Consider the following 19,068-nt stretch of genomic DNA (forward strand, 5'->3'; position numbering starts at 1 on the left):
CAGTTAAAGCATGCAAGCCAGGGGGCACAAACTGAAACAGGACATGGCATTTAACTGAATAAAAAGCTTTCTTCCATTAAGGGTGACCGAGCACTAAGATAGGTGGTGCAGAAAAGTTGTGCATCTCTGTCCTTGAAGATATTTGAGACCCAGCTGGATGTGGACTTGGACAACCTGCTCCAGATGACCCTCCTTTGAGCTAGGGGGTTGGAATAGGTGAACTACTGATGACAGCTTAACATCTTGCTCACACATGTTTGTAGCTGGTGGGTCCATATAACTTCTCTTGTTCATCAGGTCTCCTTTATGCTTGAGGCAACTACTGTAACACATGGGTTATAAGGGGAGCTGCATTTCAGTTTTACAGATGTGGAAACTGAGGCACAGAGTGACTTGTCTACAGTTATTTCTTTGGCTAGGGTCAGGATCTCAGTATTTGTATATGAAGTCTGTTATCTTGACTTCTGCTTCAGTCTGAGACCTAACTCTTTCAGATTTGTCAGAGAAAATGTGGATGCATTTCAGTAGCTGGTAGTTGAATACTCACCTCTTCCCTTCTTTGTAAGTCTTTCTTTAATGGCCTTGAACTATCAACAGATTTTTTTATAGCTAAAGAAAACAGTTTTCTCTTTGAACCAAACATTTATCAAGTTGTAGCTCCATTGCACTGGCACAACATTTTAAAATATATTTTGGTAATAAATAAATGCAGTCATCTGTAAAGCCACTGTCTCTGAAACTCAATTACTCAGCCTTTCTCTTTCTTCTTTCCCTCAGTGGGTAGCAGTATAGGAATATTGAAGCATTAGTCATCTAAAAATGTGATAAAGTGTTTTCATGCATATAGGAAAAGGAGGGGGATTAAACAAATGCTTAAAACATATCTGAGTGCCATGCCACTATAGCAAAGAGAGAGGGAATATTAGGGAGACTGCTGCAAGAAATAATTAATACTACTAAAATAAAAACTTGGCAGCAGGGCAAAGAATTGAAAATTCTTATTTGTTGTAATTGATGAATCAGTGTCAGTTATGAAGGAAAGGAACAGTCCAGGCACACAGGAGTAAGCACTCTGACTGCAGGGAGAGTAGAGATCTCACCATCTGTCAAAATCTTCCTAGCAGAACAGTAGCTTGAGCACAGCAGAAGAGCTGTGCTGCTTTCTGGGATGTGCCTTGGTGGCCTGTGGAGTTACCACCAGTCTGGTGGAGGGAGAGCCTCTGCTGCAAAAAGACAGCTGTGGCAAAGGGTCTGGCTGCATCCTCTTTGCTCTGCATACATGTTTACTGCTGGGAAAGTATTTGCCTATTTCTAACCCAAAACACCTACCCAGAGCGCTTTCATAATAAATGAAGCTTTCAGAGAAATGGCTGGATGTTAACACCTTTCAAAACCAAAGGCAACATGACCATTTGTTTCAAAGGCATCAGAAAGGGGCCCAAGAATGTAGTGTCTACTTCTTTGGATTCTCTGAGGCTTTATATTTACCATCAGATTTTCTGGGTTGAGAAATACCGTAGAACAATAGTTCTGTCTAGTAACAAAATAGACATTATTGCTATTCTTCAGAACCTCACAGCTCTCCAACTTGCCAGTCTATCTGTAATGTTCACTAGATACAAATGTGAATACACGTACTGATTTGTGTTTGAGTTAGGCTTCCTTTCTCCTACATTTGCATTGACCACACTGACATCTTTTAAGAACCTGACAGGATTGGTCTCTGATTGATTCTCTCCTAACAGGCAAGTGGATGACCAGAATAAAAGACATGAAAGTATAGGCAAAAATGTCTGAAGAGAGAGTAGATTTGTAAAGTATTCTCAGACAGGTGAGAGGAAAGGCTCTCTGACAAACTGCTTTTCCTAACCATGCACAGTTACTCTGTGACTTTACTGTAAGGTTTCCCTCCCTGAAGAGGTGCTTCCCTGAGCCTGCAAGGCAGAGATGCTGGGGAGTGGAGAACAGCTTCCCCTTCTTTTGGCCAGATATGATCCCACAATTTTTTCAATCTGTCAGGCTAATGGCAGCTGATGGCAACTGATGGCAGCATTCTTTGGTCTTCCTGGAAGAGTAATCTGTGGATGAGGCAATGGCCTGTGGACCCCATGGCAGCTGTCTCAAAGAAGGTAGTTCCTTTCTTCCAATTAACAGGCTGGGAAAGGAAATAATGCACAGGGTACAAGAATAAACAACAATTCATTGAGGGGAGAGTATGTACTACTATATAGAAGGCTGTTCTGCTGTAGTGCACCTTGGCATTTTTTGGCAGTCAGGGTAGGCAAAAATTCCCTCTAGACTACATTTTTCTTCAAACTTTGCTCAGATGTGTTGGTAGAAATGTTACCCAAAGCGTCATGACCATTTAAGTTTACAGGTTAAAAGAAGCACAGGAAAATAAGGATTGTGCTTTTGTGTGATTTGCTTTTCACCTTCCTCTAATCTTTGTTCCTTTTGTATTTTGCTTTATGATAGTTCTTGTTTTCATCTAATTCTCCCACTGTTAGTCCCTTCAGTCTTCGTAAAGATGCTTGCTTTTCTACCTACAAGGACATCAGAAATCGAAATATACCTCTGCATCTCTCAGGGAACACCTTTGCTTAAAGACAAGACATGAAGATACCACAAAGCATACTGAAAATTGTGCCAGAATCCTGTGTCTTGTCAGGATCTGTTGCTTCTTGTCATTTGAGGACTAGATTTTCCTGACAGCTTCTATATAAGTGAAAATAGTCATTAGATTAAAATGCCTTTAGAGTGCATGATAGATTTAACAGCTTTTATGAGCCATTTGTACAGTGAAATACCATCAGTCAGTGAACCATTCTCAGGGTTGTAGAGCAACTTGGAAATTGTTTTAGCTAAAGGCAGTGTTTCAGCTTTCCAGGGAAGTCCTTGTATTGGGCACTTTTGGAGCATACAGCCTAATGCAAATAAAACATGTGTGTGCCAGTCAAATCCAGCAGGGGATGACTTCAGTAATTCAGAGCTAAATAAGCTGTTATTTTGTTTTGATTACTAAAATGAAGCGGATAATGAATTATGACAACATTTTGCAGTATTTCTAGTATACTGGATGACTCATGTCACTATATTGTCCAGGTTAAGAACTGGACTCAAAAAGAATCACACTCAACTCAGCCCTTTCATAGAACACATCTTGTTTCAAGTTAGAAGGACAAATTCAACACCAGACTCTCATTGTACTTTTCAGGCTTGCTCTGAGTTTTACAAGACTTGCATTATTTTGCTACATTGCAATATTTAACTATTCCAACAAGTTTCATGAATTCAGATATTTCTGGGCCTGGAACAGACTGTTAGGTATATACAGAGTGATCTCAAGCAAAAAGCAAGTTGCAGAACTTTATCTAAACAAACATTTTCTTGAATGCAATATTTTGTGCATGACTAAAGCACCTGTTTCATAAAAGATGTCATGAGAAGACAACTGTCTGTCAGCCATGTCCCATCTACCCCCCCCCCCCCCCCCCAGTTCATACCTCATTTGGGCGGCTGTGCATTACCTGAGTCCTCATGATGCTGTAGCTGATCCCTGTGGTCACAGGAGTCTTAACCTTTATTGCACTGCAGAATGGTCTTTTCATTACAGTCATTGTCAAATCTGACCTAAGCTCATGGGAGACAGATTGAAATAATACATTATGAGGCAGATAACTGGGGGAAGATCTGCTCTCCAGGTACATACATATCCAGTGCCTGGACTCACTCCCCAGGGAGCAGTTTGGTGTAGTAAGTGCTGAGATACTGGACCTGCTGAAGCCTTGTGAAACACGCCCTTCATTGGGAGGCCAGGATAGAGCACAGATTAGGAGGGAAAAGCCTTGGCTGACTCAGTGCTAGTGGTTGATGTATTGTAGAATAGAATCTCATTTTTTAAAGGAGCAAATCCTGAATCCTTTGAAGCATAATTTGGAGAAAAAAATCAAGTCTCATGGGGGACTTCAACCTACCAAATGTCTGCTGGAAGTAAAGTACAGGAGAGGAGAAACAATCCAGGACGTCCTTGGAGGGTGTGGGAGATGACTTCCTAGCCCATCTGGTTAGTGAGCCAGCTAGGGGAGAAGCCTGTCTAGATTTGATGTTCACAGAGAAGGACTGGTGGATGATGTGATGGTTGGAGGCTGTCTTGGACAAAGAGATCACAAAATGATTGAATTTTCAATTCTTTTAGAAGTCAGGAAGAAGGTCAGCAAAACCTTAGCCTTCTGGAGGGCTGACTGGGGCCTGTTTAGGATGTTGGTTGTCAGAATTCTTTGGGAAACATTACTAAGCCACTCTCCATCATCTATCAGCAGTCCTGGTCTAGTGGGCAGTTTCCATAGGATAGGAGGTTGGTCAATGTGATGCCTCCCTACAAACAGGGCAGGAAAGAAGACCCCAGAAACTACAGGCCTGTCAGCCTGACCTCAGTGCCAGAGAAGGTCATGGAGCAGATCATCCTGCATGCTATCACACAGCACATTCGGGAAAACAGAGGTAAGGCCCAGTCAGAATGGGTTCATGAAGGGTAGGCCCTGATTGACCAACCTAGATGATCATAGATCATATGATCATAGAATCATAGAATAGTTAGGGTTGGAAAAGACCTTAAGGTCATCAAGTTCCAACATCTCTGCCATGGGCAGGGACACCTCACACTAAACCCCATCGCCCAAGACTCTGTCCAACCTGGCCTTGAATACTGCCAGGGATGGAGCATTCACAGCTTCCCTGGGCAACCCATTCCAGTGCCTCACCACCCTCACAGTGAAGAACTTCTTCCTTATATCCAATCTTAACTTCCCTTGTTTAAGTTTTACCCCATTACCTCTTTGTCCTATCACTACAGTCCCTAATGAACAGTCCCTTCCCAGCATCCCTACAGGCCCCCTTCAGATACTGGAAGGCTGCTATGAGGTCTCCACACAGCCTTCTCTTCTCCAGGCTGAACAGCCCCAACTTTCTCAGCCTATCTTCATATGGGAGGTGCTCCCGTCCCCTGATCATCCTCGTGGCCCTTCTCTGGACTTGTTCCAACAGTTCCATGTGCTTTTTATGATGAGGACACCAGAACTGCACACAATACTCCAGGTGAGGTCTCACAAGAGCAGAGTAGAGGGGCAGGATCACCTCCTTCAACCTGCTGGTCATACTCCTTTTGATGCAGCCCAGGATACAGTTGGCTTTCTGGGCTGCAAGAGCCCACTGAAGCCAGCTCATGTTCATTTTCTCATCAGCCAACACCCCCAAGTCCTTCTCTGCAGGGCTGCTCTGAATCTCTTCTCTGCCCAACCTGTAGCTGTGCCTGGGATTGCTCCGACCCAGGTGTAGGACCTTGCACTTGGCATGGTTAAACTTCATGAGGTTGGCATCAGCCCACCTCACAAGCGTGTCAGGGTCCCTCTGGATGCCATTCCTTCCCTCCAGCATATCAACCGAGCCACACAGCTTGGTGTCATCGGCAAACTTGCTGAGGGTGCACTCAATCCCACTGTCCATGTCAGCGACAAAGATGTTGAACAAGACCGGTCCCAACACTGATCCCTGAGGGACACCACTCGTTACTGGTCTCCAGCTGGACATTGAGCCATTGACCACAACTCTTTGTGTGCGGCCATCCAGCCAGTTCTTTATCCACCGAGTGGTCCATCCATCAAATTGATGTCTCCAATTTAGAGACAAGGATGTCATCCAGGACAGTGTCCAACACTTTACACAACTCCAGGTAGATGATGTCAGCTGCTCTACCCCTGCCTGTCAGTTCTGTAGCCCCATCATGGAAGGCCACCAAATTGGTGAGGCAGGATTTCCTCCTATTGAAGCCGTGCTGGCTGTTACCAACCTCCTTGTTGTTTTCCTATGTGCCTTAGCATGCCTTCCAGGAGAATCTGCTCCAAGATTTTGCCAGGCACAGAGGTGAGACTGACTGGTCTGTAATTCCCTGGGTCATCCATTTTCCTCTTCTTGAAAATGGGGGTTATATTTCCCTTTTTCCAGTCATCAGGAGCTTCACCTGACTGCCGTGATTTCTCAAATATGATGGACAGTGGCTTAGCAACTTCATTTGCCAGCTCCTTCAGGACCTGCAGATGGATTTCATCAGGTCCAAAAATAATGGTCCTTCCACAGGTGGTAAGGTGACCTTCCTGGTTGATAAGTGAAGAGCTGTAGACATTGCGTATTTGGACTTTAGTAAAACATTTGGCGTTGTCTCCTATAGCATTCTCCTGAACAAACTGGCTCCTCATTGCCTGGATTGGTGTATTCTTTGCTGGGTTGGAAACTGGCTGAATGTCAGAGCCAAAAGAGTGGTGGTAAATGATACCGCATTTAGCTGGGAGCTTGTCAGTAGTGGTATCCCTCAGGGCTCAGTATTAAGGCCAGTGTTAGCACCTTCATTGATGATCTGGATGAGGGGTTCAAGTGCACCCTCAGTAAATTTGCAGATGACACCAAGTTGGGCAGGAGTGTTGATCTGCTGAAGGATAGGAAGGCTTCATTTGAAAATGATGATTCTGCAGATATCTGGATGGGCATATCAAAAGAAAAGAAAAGAAAAGGTGCCATTGCTTTCTTCTAATTTAATGTCACAATAGTCAAAATATATCTATGCTTCGCTTCTATTGCTCAAAAAACCCCATTCAGAACAGATGCCATTTCAATGCAGCCATTTTCTCCTGAGAAAAGTACTTACTGCTATAGTTTGTTGATCATTTTAAGGTATTAAGGGCTGGAAGCAGCAGTTCCCTGGCTGTGTGCCATTTAGAATTTGATAGAGCATTAATACCACCTGCTGAAAAGCCTCATGAGATCTGATCAAGGGAAAACATACAATATACTTGGGGTTTGGAGCTTTTAATAACACTTGATAATAGTGTTATTAATACATTCACCCTGTACAAAATCAAAATAAATGCAAAAAAAAAAAAAAAAAGTCTGATGCATTCTCCCTCTTGACAAATGGAACTTTAATTCTCTTCTCTCTTTGCTTGTATAAATCTCAGTGAACAAGATAAGAATGAGATCACGGTATGCCACGAATAAGGATCAACCATGAGTAAAAGACCAACGAGCAGAGCTGATCTCTTCCTCTCTAACTTTTGATTCCTTCAGCCACCAACTCACTGCTAGATCGTCTTTCTGACAGAGAAGCTTTGTGAAATGCTTTCCATAAGGTTTAGGAAAATAAAGTGTATTCTTTCTGTTGTTTGTTAATGTAGGAAAACTAACACAAGATAAAATATCCTACTGACATGAATACCTAGATTCATTCTTCATTGCTGATAATTTAAATTATCAGCATAATTACTTTTCCCTCAGAGTCATTGGAGAGTGCAGTGGGCACTCTGAGGGAAAGGTGGTGCTATTTAAAAATTTCCTCCTGGAAATACCTCTCTTCCCCAGGTCAGTAGCTACTGTCAAAGTGCAAGCATAGGAAAATTGGATCTCATTAGTCATTTCCTCCAGTGTGCACGACCTGATGTCAGGGAGCAACTGATGCTTGTGACCAAATGTCCTCCACATGTGATGAGTCCACCTATTCTTCCTGCTAGGCATAATCCATTTTTCTGGTCATAAAATCAGCCTCTCCTGTTTTAAACTGCATAAAACTGGGACAAAGACTTGCTTTAAAAATCATGATGAAGCCTGCAATAGGCTATTAAACAAATTGTGCTGTCAGCAAATGGCCTGGAATTCCAGCTCTACTTTAAAAAATGAGATGATGTTGTGAAAAATACAGGGGAAAAACCAAACATATTAAAACCATAAAACACTACAGACTCTGCATGGTTGTTTGGTAGTTTGGCATTTGGAATTTAATGCTGCATTAATGCCCCCTGCTGATAATCCTTCAAAGCTGTACATCAGATCAAGCTCAGTATTTAATAGTATTGTGCATCAATACCATCCTTAAGTTAAAAAAAAAAAAAAGTCCAGTATATTTCTCATCATGACTGGATTCATCTTAAATAAATCACATTTCTTTTAAGTCTGCTTCATCACAAGGCCTGTCACAAAAGCAGTAACAAAAACATCCTTACAATTGTCACATATGAACCCTTTCTACTGTTTGCTTAGTAAAGGGGACAAAGTGATGTAGCATGTCTGTATAGGAACTAAATCTTAAAGGAGAGAAAGCATCTTAGAATTTTATAAAGAAAGCAGATTATTATAATGAAATATAGATTGCCAAAATAGAGAATTTGCAAGAGGTTGAACAGGTGTATTGCTATTCAGGGTTATACTAGGAGAAGCTAAATGGCAGACAGTTTCACAGCATTTAGTATCTCTTTTTTACCTAAGGAAAAGGTACCATTAGTACTGATTTTTACAGACACTCTCTTACATACAGCAACAGGTATTACTGAGCTGAGGATTCATTTTTTTTCTCTTCAGGCCATGGGGAAAATGCTTTTCTTTTGCTGTTAGTGATTAAAAAGACACTGTTTTTTTCCAGTTTCCAGCGCCTGTGCTACTGAGTCTTTCCTCTTTATCCATTCATATCTCTGCTTCTCTGAGGTGCATAAAATCTTGTGCAAATATCTGCAGCCTTGGCTGACCACCTAAAGCTTGTAGGGACATAAACCCATGTGTCATGCTCTCTGAAGAGAATGAGAAGATCTGACTTGTCCCTTTCAATCACCAAAGAGTGAGTTTATTCTTTCACAGGCAGAACTCATGTAAAGAGGCAGTGCAGCTCATCAGGAGTGCGATGAATGCACTGAGAGCAGGGTCAGGTTGTTAAAGGACAGAGTATTGCACTCTGGATGAAAGCTGGGTAGGGCTGGGAAAAAGGCAGGTCTGGTGCCCTCTTGTCCTCTCTGCATGCAGAATTTCAGGCAAAAAAACCAGGCATTCTGCAGGGAAACTGATACCTGCCCAAGCCAGCTCTGCTCCCAGTCATCACCAGCTCGTGCAGATACTGCCTTATGAATGCACAGAATTGTGCATTTTAACATTTCATCAGGAATTCAGAGAGACTGTGAAGGGAGAAGGACTGTTGCAGCTCACAGCCATGTGGGTAATTCATACAGCACTGGCATGCATATGGTATACTTCTGCATGTGTGTTACAGTATTTGAAAGATAGAGAAGTGTGTGTGGGGAAAGGCCAGCAAATTTTGTAGCATTAAAGCACTGATTTTTATCAGTGAGAGGAGACTACAGAGCATTGTTGAATGGTGTCAGACTTAGCATGGAAACAGAACTAGGAATGATGTCAGACCTCTAACTTCTGTGCATCTAATCCAGGATCTGATGCATTAGCCCGTGGTTTAAACAGCTACAAAATCACTGGAAATGCAGACCTGCAGTTACATAGATGTGTACACCTCCTTGTAGTCAAGTCGCTAACATCAACAATTAAAAGGAAGGCAGGACCAGTTGGGAAGTACCCACTTTACACTTAGCTTGACATATGTGCAAAGAGGTTAGTTGGTCAGATCTGCAACATACATGTTTCCTTTGGTAGTTGCTAAACAGGCAAGTTAGCATCACCATTACCAGTATCCTGAGGAATCAGAAAAGGAAAACGAAATAAAAGCAGCAGGACAGAATTGTTAATCCACTGTTTGGTGGATGTGGTTCAGCAAATATGTGGTTCTTTGACATGCGATGGCTAATGCTTGCCCATGGTTTAAAACAAGGTATGTTCATCTCTTGAATTTTCTACATCTCAAAGCAAAATGTGCTGAGCAAGTAGAGTATGTAAGATAGACAAAGGTGGCAAGCTGTTATTGATGTCAGTTATCTTTCTTAGTCGATAAAGTCAGTGTCAGATTTCAGTGAATCTAGGGAAATTTGGCAATTCTCTGAGGTTTCTTTGGCAGGGCAGTATCATGTGCTACATCAATCTGATATGGCATTCTGGTCTTCCCTCAAGCTTACACAGCTTTCTGTACTGAGGAATCACCCAAAAGGTTAGAACATGCTTTAGCTTCCTCATCAGCAGTCTGAGAGGGAAGGTAGTCAAGAAGTTACCAAGCTTGTTTGTGGCATGCTGTTATTGCTCACTTTGAATAGCGGGGGATGTTTTCCAAGCTCTTCTCACTCTTGGAATGGTACATGTTTCCATCTGCTGCAATGCCTGTAGGAGTTGCCCTTGCCAGGTGCCTGCCCAGGAGTACTGTAAATATGAAGGTGGTCTTCCTTATATCTTCTTATGGGTCCCAGAAGAATCAATGGAGGAGGTAGAAACAAAAGCCATTACAAGCAAATCCATCTGTAATGAAACCTCAAAATAATACTGAAGGTCATGTGCAGTTTAGATATTTTTGTTGATATGGAGAATTTCTGATTATTCCTACCATAATTAGGTACCTGAGCTGATGCAAAGATGTTTGTCTCTGGTGCTTTGGAATTGGTTCATTTCTATACTCAGACCTTGGCTGCATAAAGACTATTACACTGCTGTAATGCACATCACAGTGTATGGGGAGGCGTCCCTCGTCCCTTCAAACTCACAGTTGCAGTCTGTGGTTGATCCATGGATCACAGTTACCTGTCAAAGAAAATAGGTTTCAATTTATTATGTAAGAATCACTGGTAAAACGTAAAGGTCTACAGATTAAAAGGTTGAAAACTGAGAGAGTTGGAGCAGCCTGTGGAGTGGATTGAGTTACACCTAGTAATTAAGGTGCCTCATACTGTTATGTATTTGATTTCCTACATATAAAAAATTGTACCGGTTGCAGCATTTTTATGCCTTTATGCCTCTGTTGCCAATAAGGGAACTCTACTGCTTTAACAGCACAGTTAGAGCTGGAGAAATCTATCTTCTTTATATGGATGAGCTCTTAGGTAATGGTAAGTTTCTGTGGTGTACATAGAAATTCTTCAAGGATTGCTACATAAAAAAGAAGCTGAAACAGCTTTTTAACCAGGTGTCAGTATTTTTAGAGGCCATGCTACTCTCACAAAACTTCCTGAAACAAGTGACTTAGGAAGATGTGAAGTCCTCTTTTGTCTGAGAGTGTCTTCATCAGCCTTACAAGCTATACCTAGACCCAACTTAATTACAAAAAAATGGTAAAATACTGCAGTTACTTCTTGAAAGGGACATGTGAGAAACCTTGCAGAGACAGCTCTGATTCCTATACAGCTCCAGCTCCAAAAGACTGTGTGCTAATAAACCATTTCTGCCTCCGAGGTGCTTTCCAGCTTGTGCCACCATGCTGACTGGAGTTAAAAACTCCTGTAACAAAGCCATGTCCTGTAATTGGCTACTCCCAGAACAGACCATGACTTTTATGCACCACAGCCGAATAAGAAAGCTGATTTCAGAATCAGATTGCAAAATCATTTCTGTCAGGTGAGGGAGAGAAAAACACTTTGAAGAGTGGCAGCTTAGAAAGATTGTTGGGGGGTTTATTAATTCTGACAGTGTAAAATACATGGTTATTCAGCATTAAAAAAAAACACCATTTGCTTGGAATCATTTTATCATTAAGTGGGAGTTCAATACAGGTTGTTTTTCTTACTCTCTCCAGGTGAAGTATTTTTGTTCATTACACATTCCTCTACCTGCTTTGTTTTGGTTTTTTTGTTGAGGTTCTTTTTGGTAATAATTTCACAAGAAGATTATTTGCTGCGTTCAGTCCCTTGGCAACCTAAAAGATTATGTAGTTGGCCAGATCCTTATCCATTAAAAACATTCATTCGCTGTGGTTAGAGATTGTAAATGCCTTTACTGGCTGATATGTTTCTACAAACCTGGAAACACTACAGAAGTGTAAAGGTGAAACCTTTTAAGGCATTCATTTGTGCTAAAATGGTACAGACCAGATGCTTAACAAACTGCTGTAGAAACCAAGTTTTTTGTTGATCCCTGAGGAATTCATACTGCTAACTTAAAGCTAACGGGAAACATGTACCTACTACCTTTACTTCTCACGGTGAAAATAGGCCTTTTAGCTGATAACACATTTGCATCAGATGGATGGACTTCTAATCAGTAGTTGTCTCCATTTTCTTTGCTACTTGTAAGGATAGGCTTATCTGATGAGGCGTATAACATTTTTCTCAACCACCTGACCACTCTACGATGTGAAAATGTAGAACCTTCTTAAGTTATCGTTGGTGTTTTGGCATAGGCAGTTCCAGGAGGCCTGAAAAAAATCCCAGAAACATACTGTGAAAAAGGTTACCAAAATAGTTGTTTTAAGTAAATTTTCCAGTATTTTTCACGAGTCTGTAATTCTCCTGCCGGTATTTGAAGGAAGCTTGATTATTTAAGAAAACAAAATGCGACTAATGAGACGTTTTCTTTCTTTATTTATGTCAGGTACAAATATAAGAGGTCAGAAATCTGTATCAGGTGAAGGATGATTTCATAAGTGGATACCAGTTGGTCACAAATAAATACAAACAACACAAGAAAACTTGATCCCTGAACCAGAATGAATTTCTGAGACCCCACCCTAGTTAGAATGCCTCAAGAAACACATCTCAGTAACTCTTTGATAGAAACTTGGTTTGCTTTTAGAAAGGTAAAAGCAGGTCATTAGATTTAACAATCCATGTGATTTATTCCAATTTGCTGTTCTTCTGAAATCCCTTCTGCTTCAACAGCAAGAATAAAGTTCCCATCTCCAAGGAAAAACGGCCTGGCTTCTTTCACAGAAAAAGACCCAGATCCATTCCAGGGCAAAGCTGCCCAGACACACAATTAAATATTTCTGATGTTACCCAGTAGAGAGCAAAGAGACACTCTTAACAATTCTTTCCAGTCTTCATGACACACATATGCTATGACTGTTGCATGCTCCAATGTGTCTCTTCCATGAGTTATGCTTTCATCACCTACCTACAAAAAACACACAAACACACGCAATTTTTTTTTCAGGGTTTGCATAATGATTGGTCGCTAGAGTTTATTCAGAGGGGAAGGTGTAAGTCTGATTAAAATGGGTGAAACTGTGAGCCACAGCAGGTGTGTTGCAAGTTGAAAACACTCATGCAGGTTTATGGTGCTCAATTGTGACAGTTTCATTTCATTAACTGAAACCCAGTGAAGCTTGCTGGGAACAAATAAACTGAGCAAGGGTATCAATAGGTATTTCATTGACAATCCACTAAGGAACACCTCATGCAAAATACTGGTCTGGGTTGTTTTTTTTTTCCCAGGAGGAATAACAATGAAGTCCTTTATGTTGTCATTTGTGTGCAAGAACAATTTTCCAATTATCACATTAAAGGCACTGTAAGATATATTATCAGCAGTGTGTGGGAAGGATGGTAAGCTGAAAGACTGTACCTATTTATGTATAAATACCAGCAGTACTTGAGGGTTTTCAAATTTGCTCATATAAATTTGCATTATGATTTATATAAGTGACAATACACACAGCTAAGGAGATTTCTGCAGTGGCCATATGCTGGTTTGACAGGACACAGAAACTGTATGGCTAGACACTACATGAGAAATTTTTACAGCCTCTTCCTTCTCTCTCAGTTTCTTGCTCCTGTATTAAGAATTCTGGGGACTCTTCAATGTAGGTTGATCAAAAAGCTCTGCCTCCTATTGTGTGTACTTTCTTTTAACATTGATCTATCGTTTGCAGCTTTACGTTCCTTTCCCAAGTGGAGCTGGCCTCTTGCTTTCTTGTTTGAAAAACAGGGGCCTCTCTTCTGGGGGTAACAGGGAAAAAAGGTAAAATCCTCCAATTGTCATTAAGGGAACTGGGAAGAGTTTCACAGTGAATGAAGAGTGTATGCACACTGGGACTTCAGTCCAACTATCTGCTATCATAATCATTTTGTTTTGGATATGCAGTGGTCGCTTGAGTTATGCTGAGTATTAAGGTGAAGGGGAGGATTTCTGAATGTATCTCAGTAGCCGCAGGATTAGTACATCTGAGCTGTACTGCTTACTTTGAAAATTCTCTTTCTTTATACCCAGGACACAATCTGACACTGACACCTGATTAGCCCTTGCAGCAAGTGATTACCAATTGCCTGTAGAAGATTGCCAGACTTGCTTCATGTTTCTTGGACATTTAAGGAAGTGATTTTTTGATTGCAGAGAACTTGCACAACTTGAATAGGAGCAGTGTGCAGTCATAGGAAGGTCTGCAAGGACCAGATCAGTGTGGGCTGCAGAGCAGTGCAGAATTTAATGGTGCGGTGAGGGACAGGTGTTACGTGCTACAGAATTAATCCATTTAAATAGCTGACTTTGAGGAAAAAGAAACGTGCCAGTTGTTTGAGTCCAATTTGTCAAGCTTGTTCCAAAAATCAAGCAGGAGTTTTTAAATGGGGCTGTTTCTTGTACACTAGCATGAATGAACATCTGCAGAATCAGGACCTAAGCATATAACAGTGAGTTTTTCATGTGCAGATTACTGACTAATCCAGAAAAATCTCATCCAGAAGAAAAGTATATCTTGGCTTTGCTGCAGGCTCTACTGCGACCTGAGGGCAGTCATTTTATCTTCTCTGCTTTTGTCCCCACTCTGTCAAATAGTGATAAGAGCATTTTCTTATCTTACAATGGAGTAATGATGATTAATATTAAGGATTATGACATGGTTAAATATTGTGGTAATGGAGGCTATTAAACACTTTAGACACTTCTATTCATTGGCTGTGTTTCTAAAGTGAGTTATTGAGCATTTTTAATTTTCCCAATATTTAAGTATACTTAAGGAAATTAGTTGATTAATTAATAAACACTGCAAAATGTCAGTGTCAAACTGCTTTGTGTTTTCTCTATTATGTAACTGGATGTTTTGTATCTTTATCTTAAGTCAGCTTACCTGCTCTTCTTCTTCAGTGGTCCCTTCAATGACTGTAAAGCTGAAAATAGGGAGAAAAGGCAAATTTGTTATCTGTGAGAAGCAGACTATGGTTACAAAAATCAGGGATTTTTGCATTTGTCATTTTAGGTCCTAGCTTCAGAAGTCAAAAAGAATTAGGGGACTGAAGTTGATTAAGGTATCTGTGACCAGTTGGGCAATTTTTATGTCACATATCTAGGGAAATTAAACACATATTTTTGCTTAAATATAAAGAAAAAAATAATGAGCAATGCATTGGACAGAGTCCTACCACCATAAGCAGTTCTAGATGGAGTCTGAAAAGATACATCAGGAGCTGATTCCGTACCTACACTTGCACCAGCCCTGCACCTCAGAGTGGCTGCATGGGTCACCTCAGCCCATGTGGGTCCATCCCCTCACCCAGCTCTACTGCAAAGAAGGGGCTCCTGAACCTGTGTCCCTGAGCCCTCCCATTTCAGGATGGCTGCAAAACAGTGCTGTTTCTTATCACCAAGGGAAATGTCACTCTGTTGCAAGGGGTCCTTCTGTCTCTGGCATCCTTGCACACAGATGAGATCAGGTCTTTGCTGACTGTATAAGCAGCAAAAATTTTGCTCATGTTCCATGTTCATGGTAATAGCTGGACTGTCCTTTCTGTACCTCACATCATCCCTTGTCATCATGGGACTGTGGTAGAGTCTGTTGAACTGGAGACCTGATTTCTGATGTCTGCTGTTGCTGTTTCCATGAGGTGGTGGGCATCACCTAGGGGATCTGATGTTTTCACAATTAAAATCTTTCTGCAGACAGTACATTTTTTCTTTCTCAAAAGAACAAAACACAAGAACTGGGATATGACCAGGATGGGTTTATTATTGAGGTATCTGGTGTTGTAGGTCAGTACTGATGTAACTCAGACTAAACCTGTATTTCATATGCAGGAGGGATTTTCATGAAACACTAAGGCAGCACTTGGCACTGAGAAGGTAAAACTTAGTTGTGGAATCACTGGCTAGAGAGCACATTTGTGATAATTTGTACCAAAACCCCATATTTTTTGAAAGCATTTTTCTCTCATATGACACCCAAAGAGGGTGTCATATGAGAGAAAGATCTGCTTTCCTCTGTTCCCAGTAACAGGGCAAAAATCATCTGTGTCTCTTGTACCATCCCCTATGTATGCTGGCTGGGCCTCGCAACCTTAAGTATGTCTGAGGGTATGTTTGGGGTAGAAAGGGTGGGTCAGATTGCTTCTGACAGCCCTGAGTATATGAAGTGCTGGAACTGAGTTTAAATACTTCAGCATCCAGGTATCTTGTAATCTCTAATATGTTTATCTGGGCATGTCAGGTAGAGTAGTGATAATGTCATTGCCTTCCTCTGATGTTATTTTATGAAACTGAGTTGCTCAAGGTTGATCAGGAAATATGTAGCTGCTCAAGGAGTTAAATTCAGGTTTTCTAAGTCCTTAATTATAGGACTGTGTTTGTTTATATAGAGTTCCACTGACCATCCATGTCAGCATGGGACATGATTGCAGCATTCAAGGCCAGGCTGGACAAAGTCTTAGGGGACATGGTTTAGCATGTGGTGTCCGTGCCCATGGCATGAGGATTGTGGTATGAGATTTCCTTCGCAGTCTGTTAGACAGTGAACAAGAATGATGAATTAGTATATCTGCTTAATTTTATGAAGTGAGATTAGTGACAACCTTTGTGAGAACATTTGAGATGTGTTGAAGCAGTGTGGGAAGCTGACACAAACACCAACAATGGCACACGCTCAGTAACTGGATATGTACAAAAAGCTGATAGCTGAGTTTTTCCAGTGAACCCATTTAGCCAACAAGAAACTACCAAAAAATAGACAAGAAAGGCTCCCTGCAGTTTATAGGTATAAAGATGAAGATAAAGCCTGTTAATTTCAAATGCTGTTTTGATGGAGAGGGGAAGCCAGGCAGTGCACAGTAGCCCCCAGCTGGTTGTTCAGAGAGGGTTTCTGGGTAGACTTCTACAGCTTTACTCATAAGCAGTGGCTCCAGTGCAAAGTGAGTGGCAAGAAGCAGATTTCCCTCTGGATGAGTCTTCATCTGGGACTCTTCTGGATTAGCACAGGATGCACATTCCCCAGCACTGTCTTACAGCTGCAGCAGAGAAGCATTTTGTCTTTAGCTTCCTTTATCCTTTGTAATAATCCTTTCCAGCAACCTACTATTACACGCGGGTTTTAGCTTCCCACTGCTGTTGGCTCCTGCAGTGCTGCCCCTTGTCCTGATAGCTTTCACTGATCGTTGTTGCTGTTGTCACTCACATGTCCTTCAAGAAAGTATCTGTCAAAGCTCTGTCCATCTACAAGCCGCGTGATGGACCCAGTCCTCTCCGAGACATTCATTAGTGTCGCTTGCCAAAAGGTTTATGTAACAGATGTTGCAAAGCAGGCACACAGAGACACACACACTCACACACCAGTATTGCAAGGGCTGTTGGGGTGACAGTAAAGGGAGGATGGTCTGAAGGACTAGAGTAGCTTGAAGGCATAGCTGCATCTGTTAAAAAAGCAACTAATGTCTCTGTGTGACCATGCTTTACTTTCAGCTTGTCATCATGGCTGGGACTGTTCTGCTCGCCTACTACTTTGAGTGCACCGATACTTTTCAGGTGCATATTCAAGGTTTCTTCTGTCAGGATGGCAATTTGATGAAACCATACCCTGGGACAGAGGATGAGAGCTTCATTTCACCTCTTGTGCTCTACTGTGTGCTGGCTTCAACTCCAACAGCTATTGTAAGTATAAGAAATTATTTGAATTCTTCACGACTGCTCCATAAACAGTAAACATAGTCCTATAATATCTCTGTTCCCTTTCCTCTCTTTTCAACTATGTAATTGATTTACACTTAGCCAGGTCTCTGTTTTGCCTTAGCCTAATGTGGTCTTCATCAGTTATCTCCAGAAGTAATTATTCTGAGGTAATCACAGTGCAAGATTGAGGGATAGAGCTTGTTAAGCCTTTTACAATAAGGTGCTCACTTCAGTGATTAGTTGTGAATTGCTTGGGCTCCAGAGAGGCTCTAATGCAATGGTTACCTATTACTGGAAATAAGAAAATAGGATAAAGCTGAAGCAAAACCTGGGTTGGACATGCAGTATATCCAGGATTATTTGCTGCTATTTTAAAAGTACTGTTGAAGGGCTTTAAATGAAATGGCTTAGATGAAGGTCTTAGATAAGCAGAAAAACGCTCAATACAAATAAAAATAAGAATATATTTCCTTTTTATTTATAATCTCTTTATTTCTGGCAGTCACATCCTCTTAATATTTTTTACCTGATTTTCTTTACTATCCAACCAGTAAGTTGTAATGTAGCTGTTCTGAGCAGAACAGCTGAAAGTATTCAATTAGCTAAGTACATACAATTCCAAACAGGTCATTGCTGTCACTGATTAGCAAAACTTTGGCCCTTTTCCATTTTCTGTGGAAAGCTGCAAATTTCACATATAGTCAGCTTTGCTGCATTTGTAATTACATCTATAAATTCCTATCAGACTGTGTCTTTATGTACTTCATTTTATTTCTCTTTATTCCTTTGTCTTCAGTATTTCTTTCTTGTATTAAACTTTGGTTTGCATCCCTTTCAAAAGTTGATTAAAGCTGTATATGATGTATTTAATTGTGAAAGGTGAATGTTGCACCATAGTCCATTTAAAGTTTTGGTCTGCCATAACTTTAATGCATGAAACAGTATAACAGAGAATGTGGTAAGAAATGTGAAAACCATTTGCAGAAGAGGCTGTATTTTTTGGTACAGGACACTTCAGCATCAGCTAAAAAAAAGTGTGGTCAGGAACAGCACAGGGCTCTTTGCACCATGCTTTTTTTGTGATATTTGGGTACAGTTTCAAGGAGACAATAGATCAAACTTTCCTGGGAAAACATTTTTCTCTCCATTTTCAATGTAGTATGTTTTACTACATTATTTAATGCATTATTTGCATTATTTGTATTATTGTTGTATTATTAATTATTTGATGTAGTATTACTTAGTATTGGACTAGTCCTCAACCAGAGCATAAGTCTGAGGGATCTTTTTCTGTCCTCCTGACTGGCAGTCAGCACAGTGTTTTTATATGAGTAATTTCACATTATTTCCCATTCCCATCTTTTTTTGAGAAACTTCCCTCTCCTTGCACACTGATTTCAAACTCTGCTTCAGCTGGTAGCTGACTCTGCAGACTGAGTTTTGGCAATGACCGGTAATACAAAGCTAGTAAATGAGACGGCTTGTTCAGAGTCTTCCTAAACTTCT

At 41.0% G+C, this 19,068-nt stretch overlaps 1 protein-coding gene across 1 annotated transcript in view; it reads left to right on the forward strand.

The window, feature by feature from the left end:
- Positions 1 to 19,068, forward strand: part of PLPPR1 (phospholipid phosphatase related 1) — a 131,237-nt gene that overhangs the window by 78,887 nt on the left and 33,282 nt on the right. Inside the window, exon 3 of the mRNA XM_062626018.1 lies at positions 17,356 to 17,544. Coding sequence (XP_062482002.1) covers positions 17,356 to 17,544 — 189 coding nt within the window. The remainder of the gene's footprint in view (positions 1 to 17,355; positions 17,545 to 19,068) is intronic.

This window comes from Pezoporus occidentalis, unplaced genomic scaffold (genome assembly GCF_034315485.1).
Source record: "Pezoporus occidentalis ecotype Australia unplaced genomic scaffold, CSIRO_AGI_Poc_V1 ctg286, whole genome shotgun sequence".
NCBI lineage: Eukaryota > Metazoa > Chordata > Aves > Psittaciformes > Psittacidae > Pezoporus > Pezoporus occidentalis.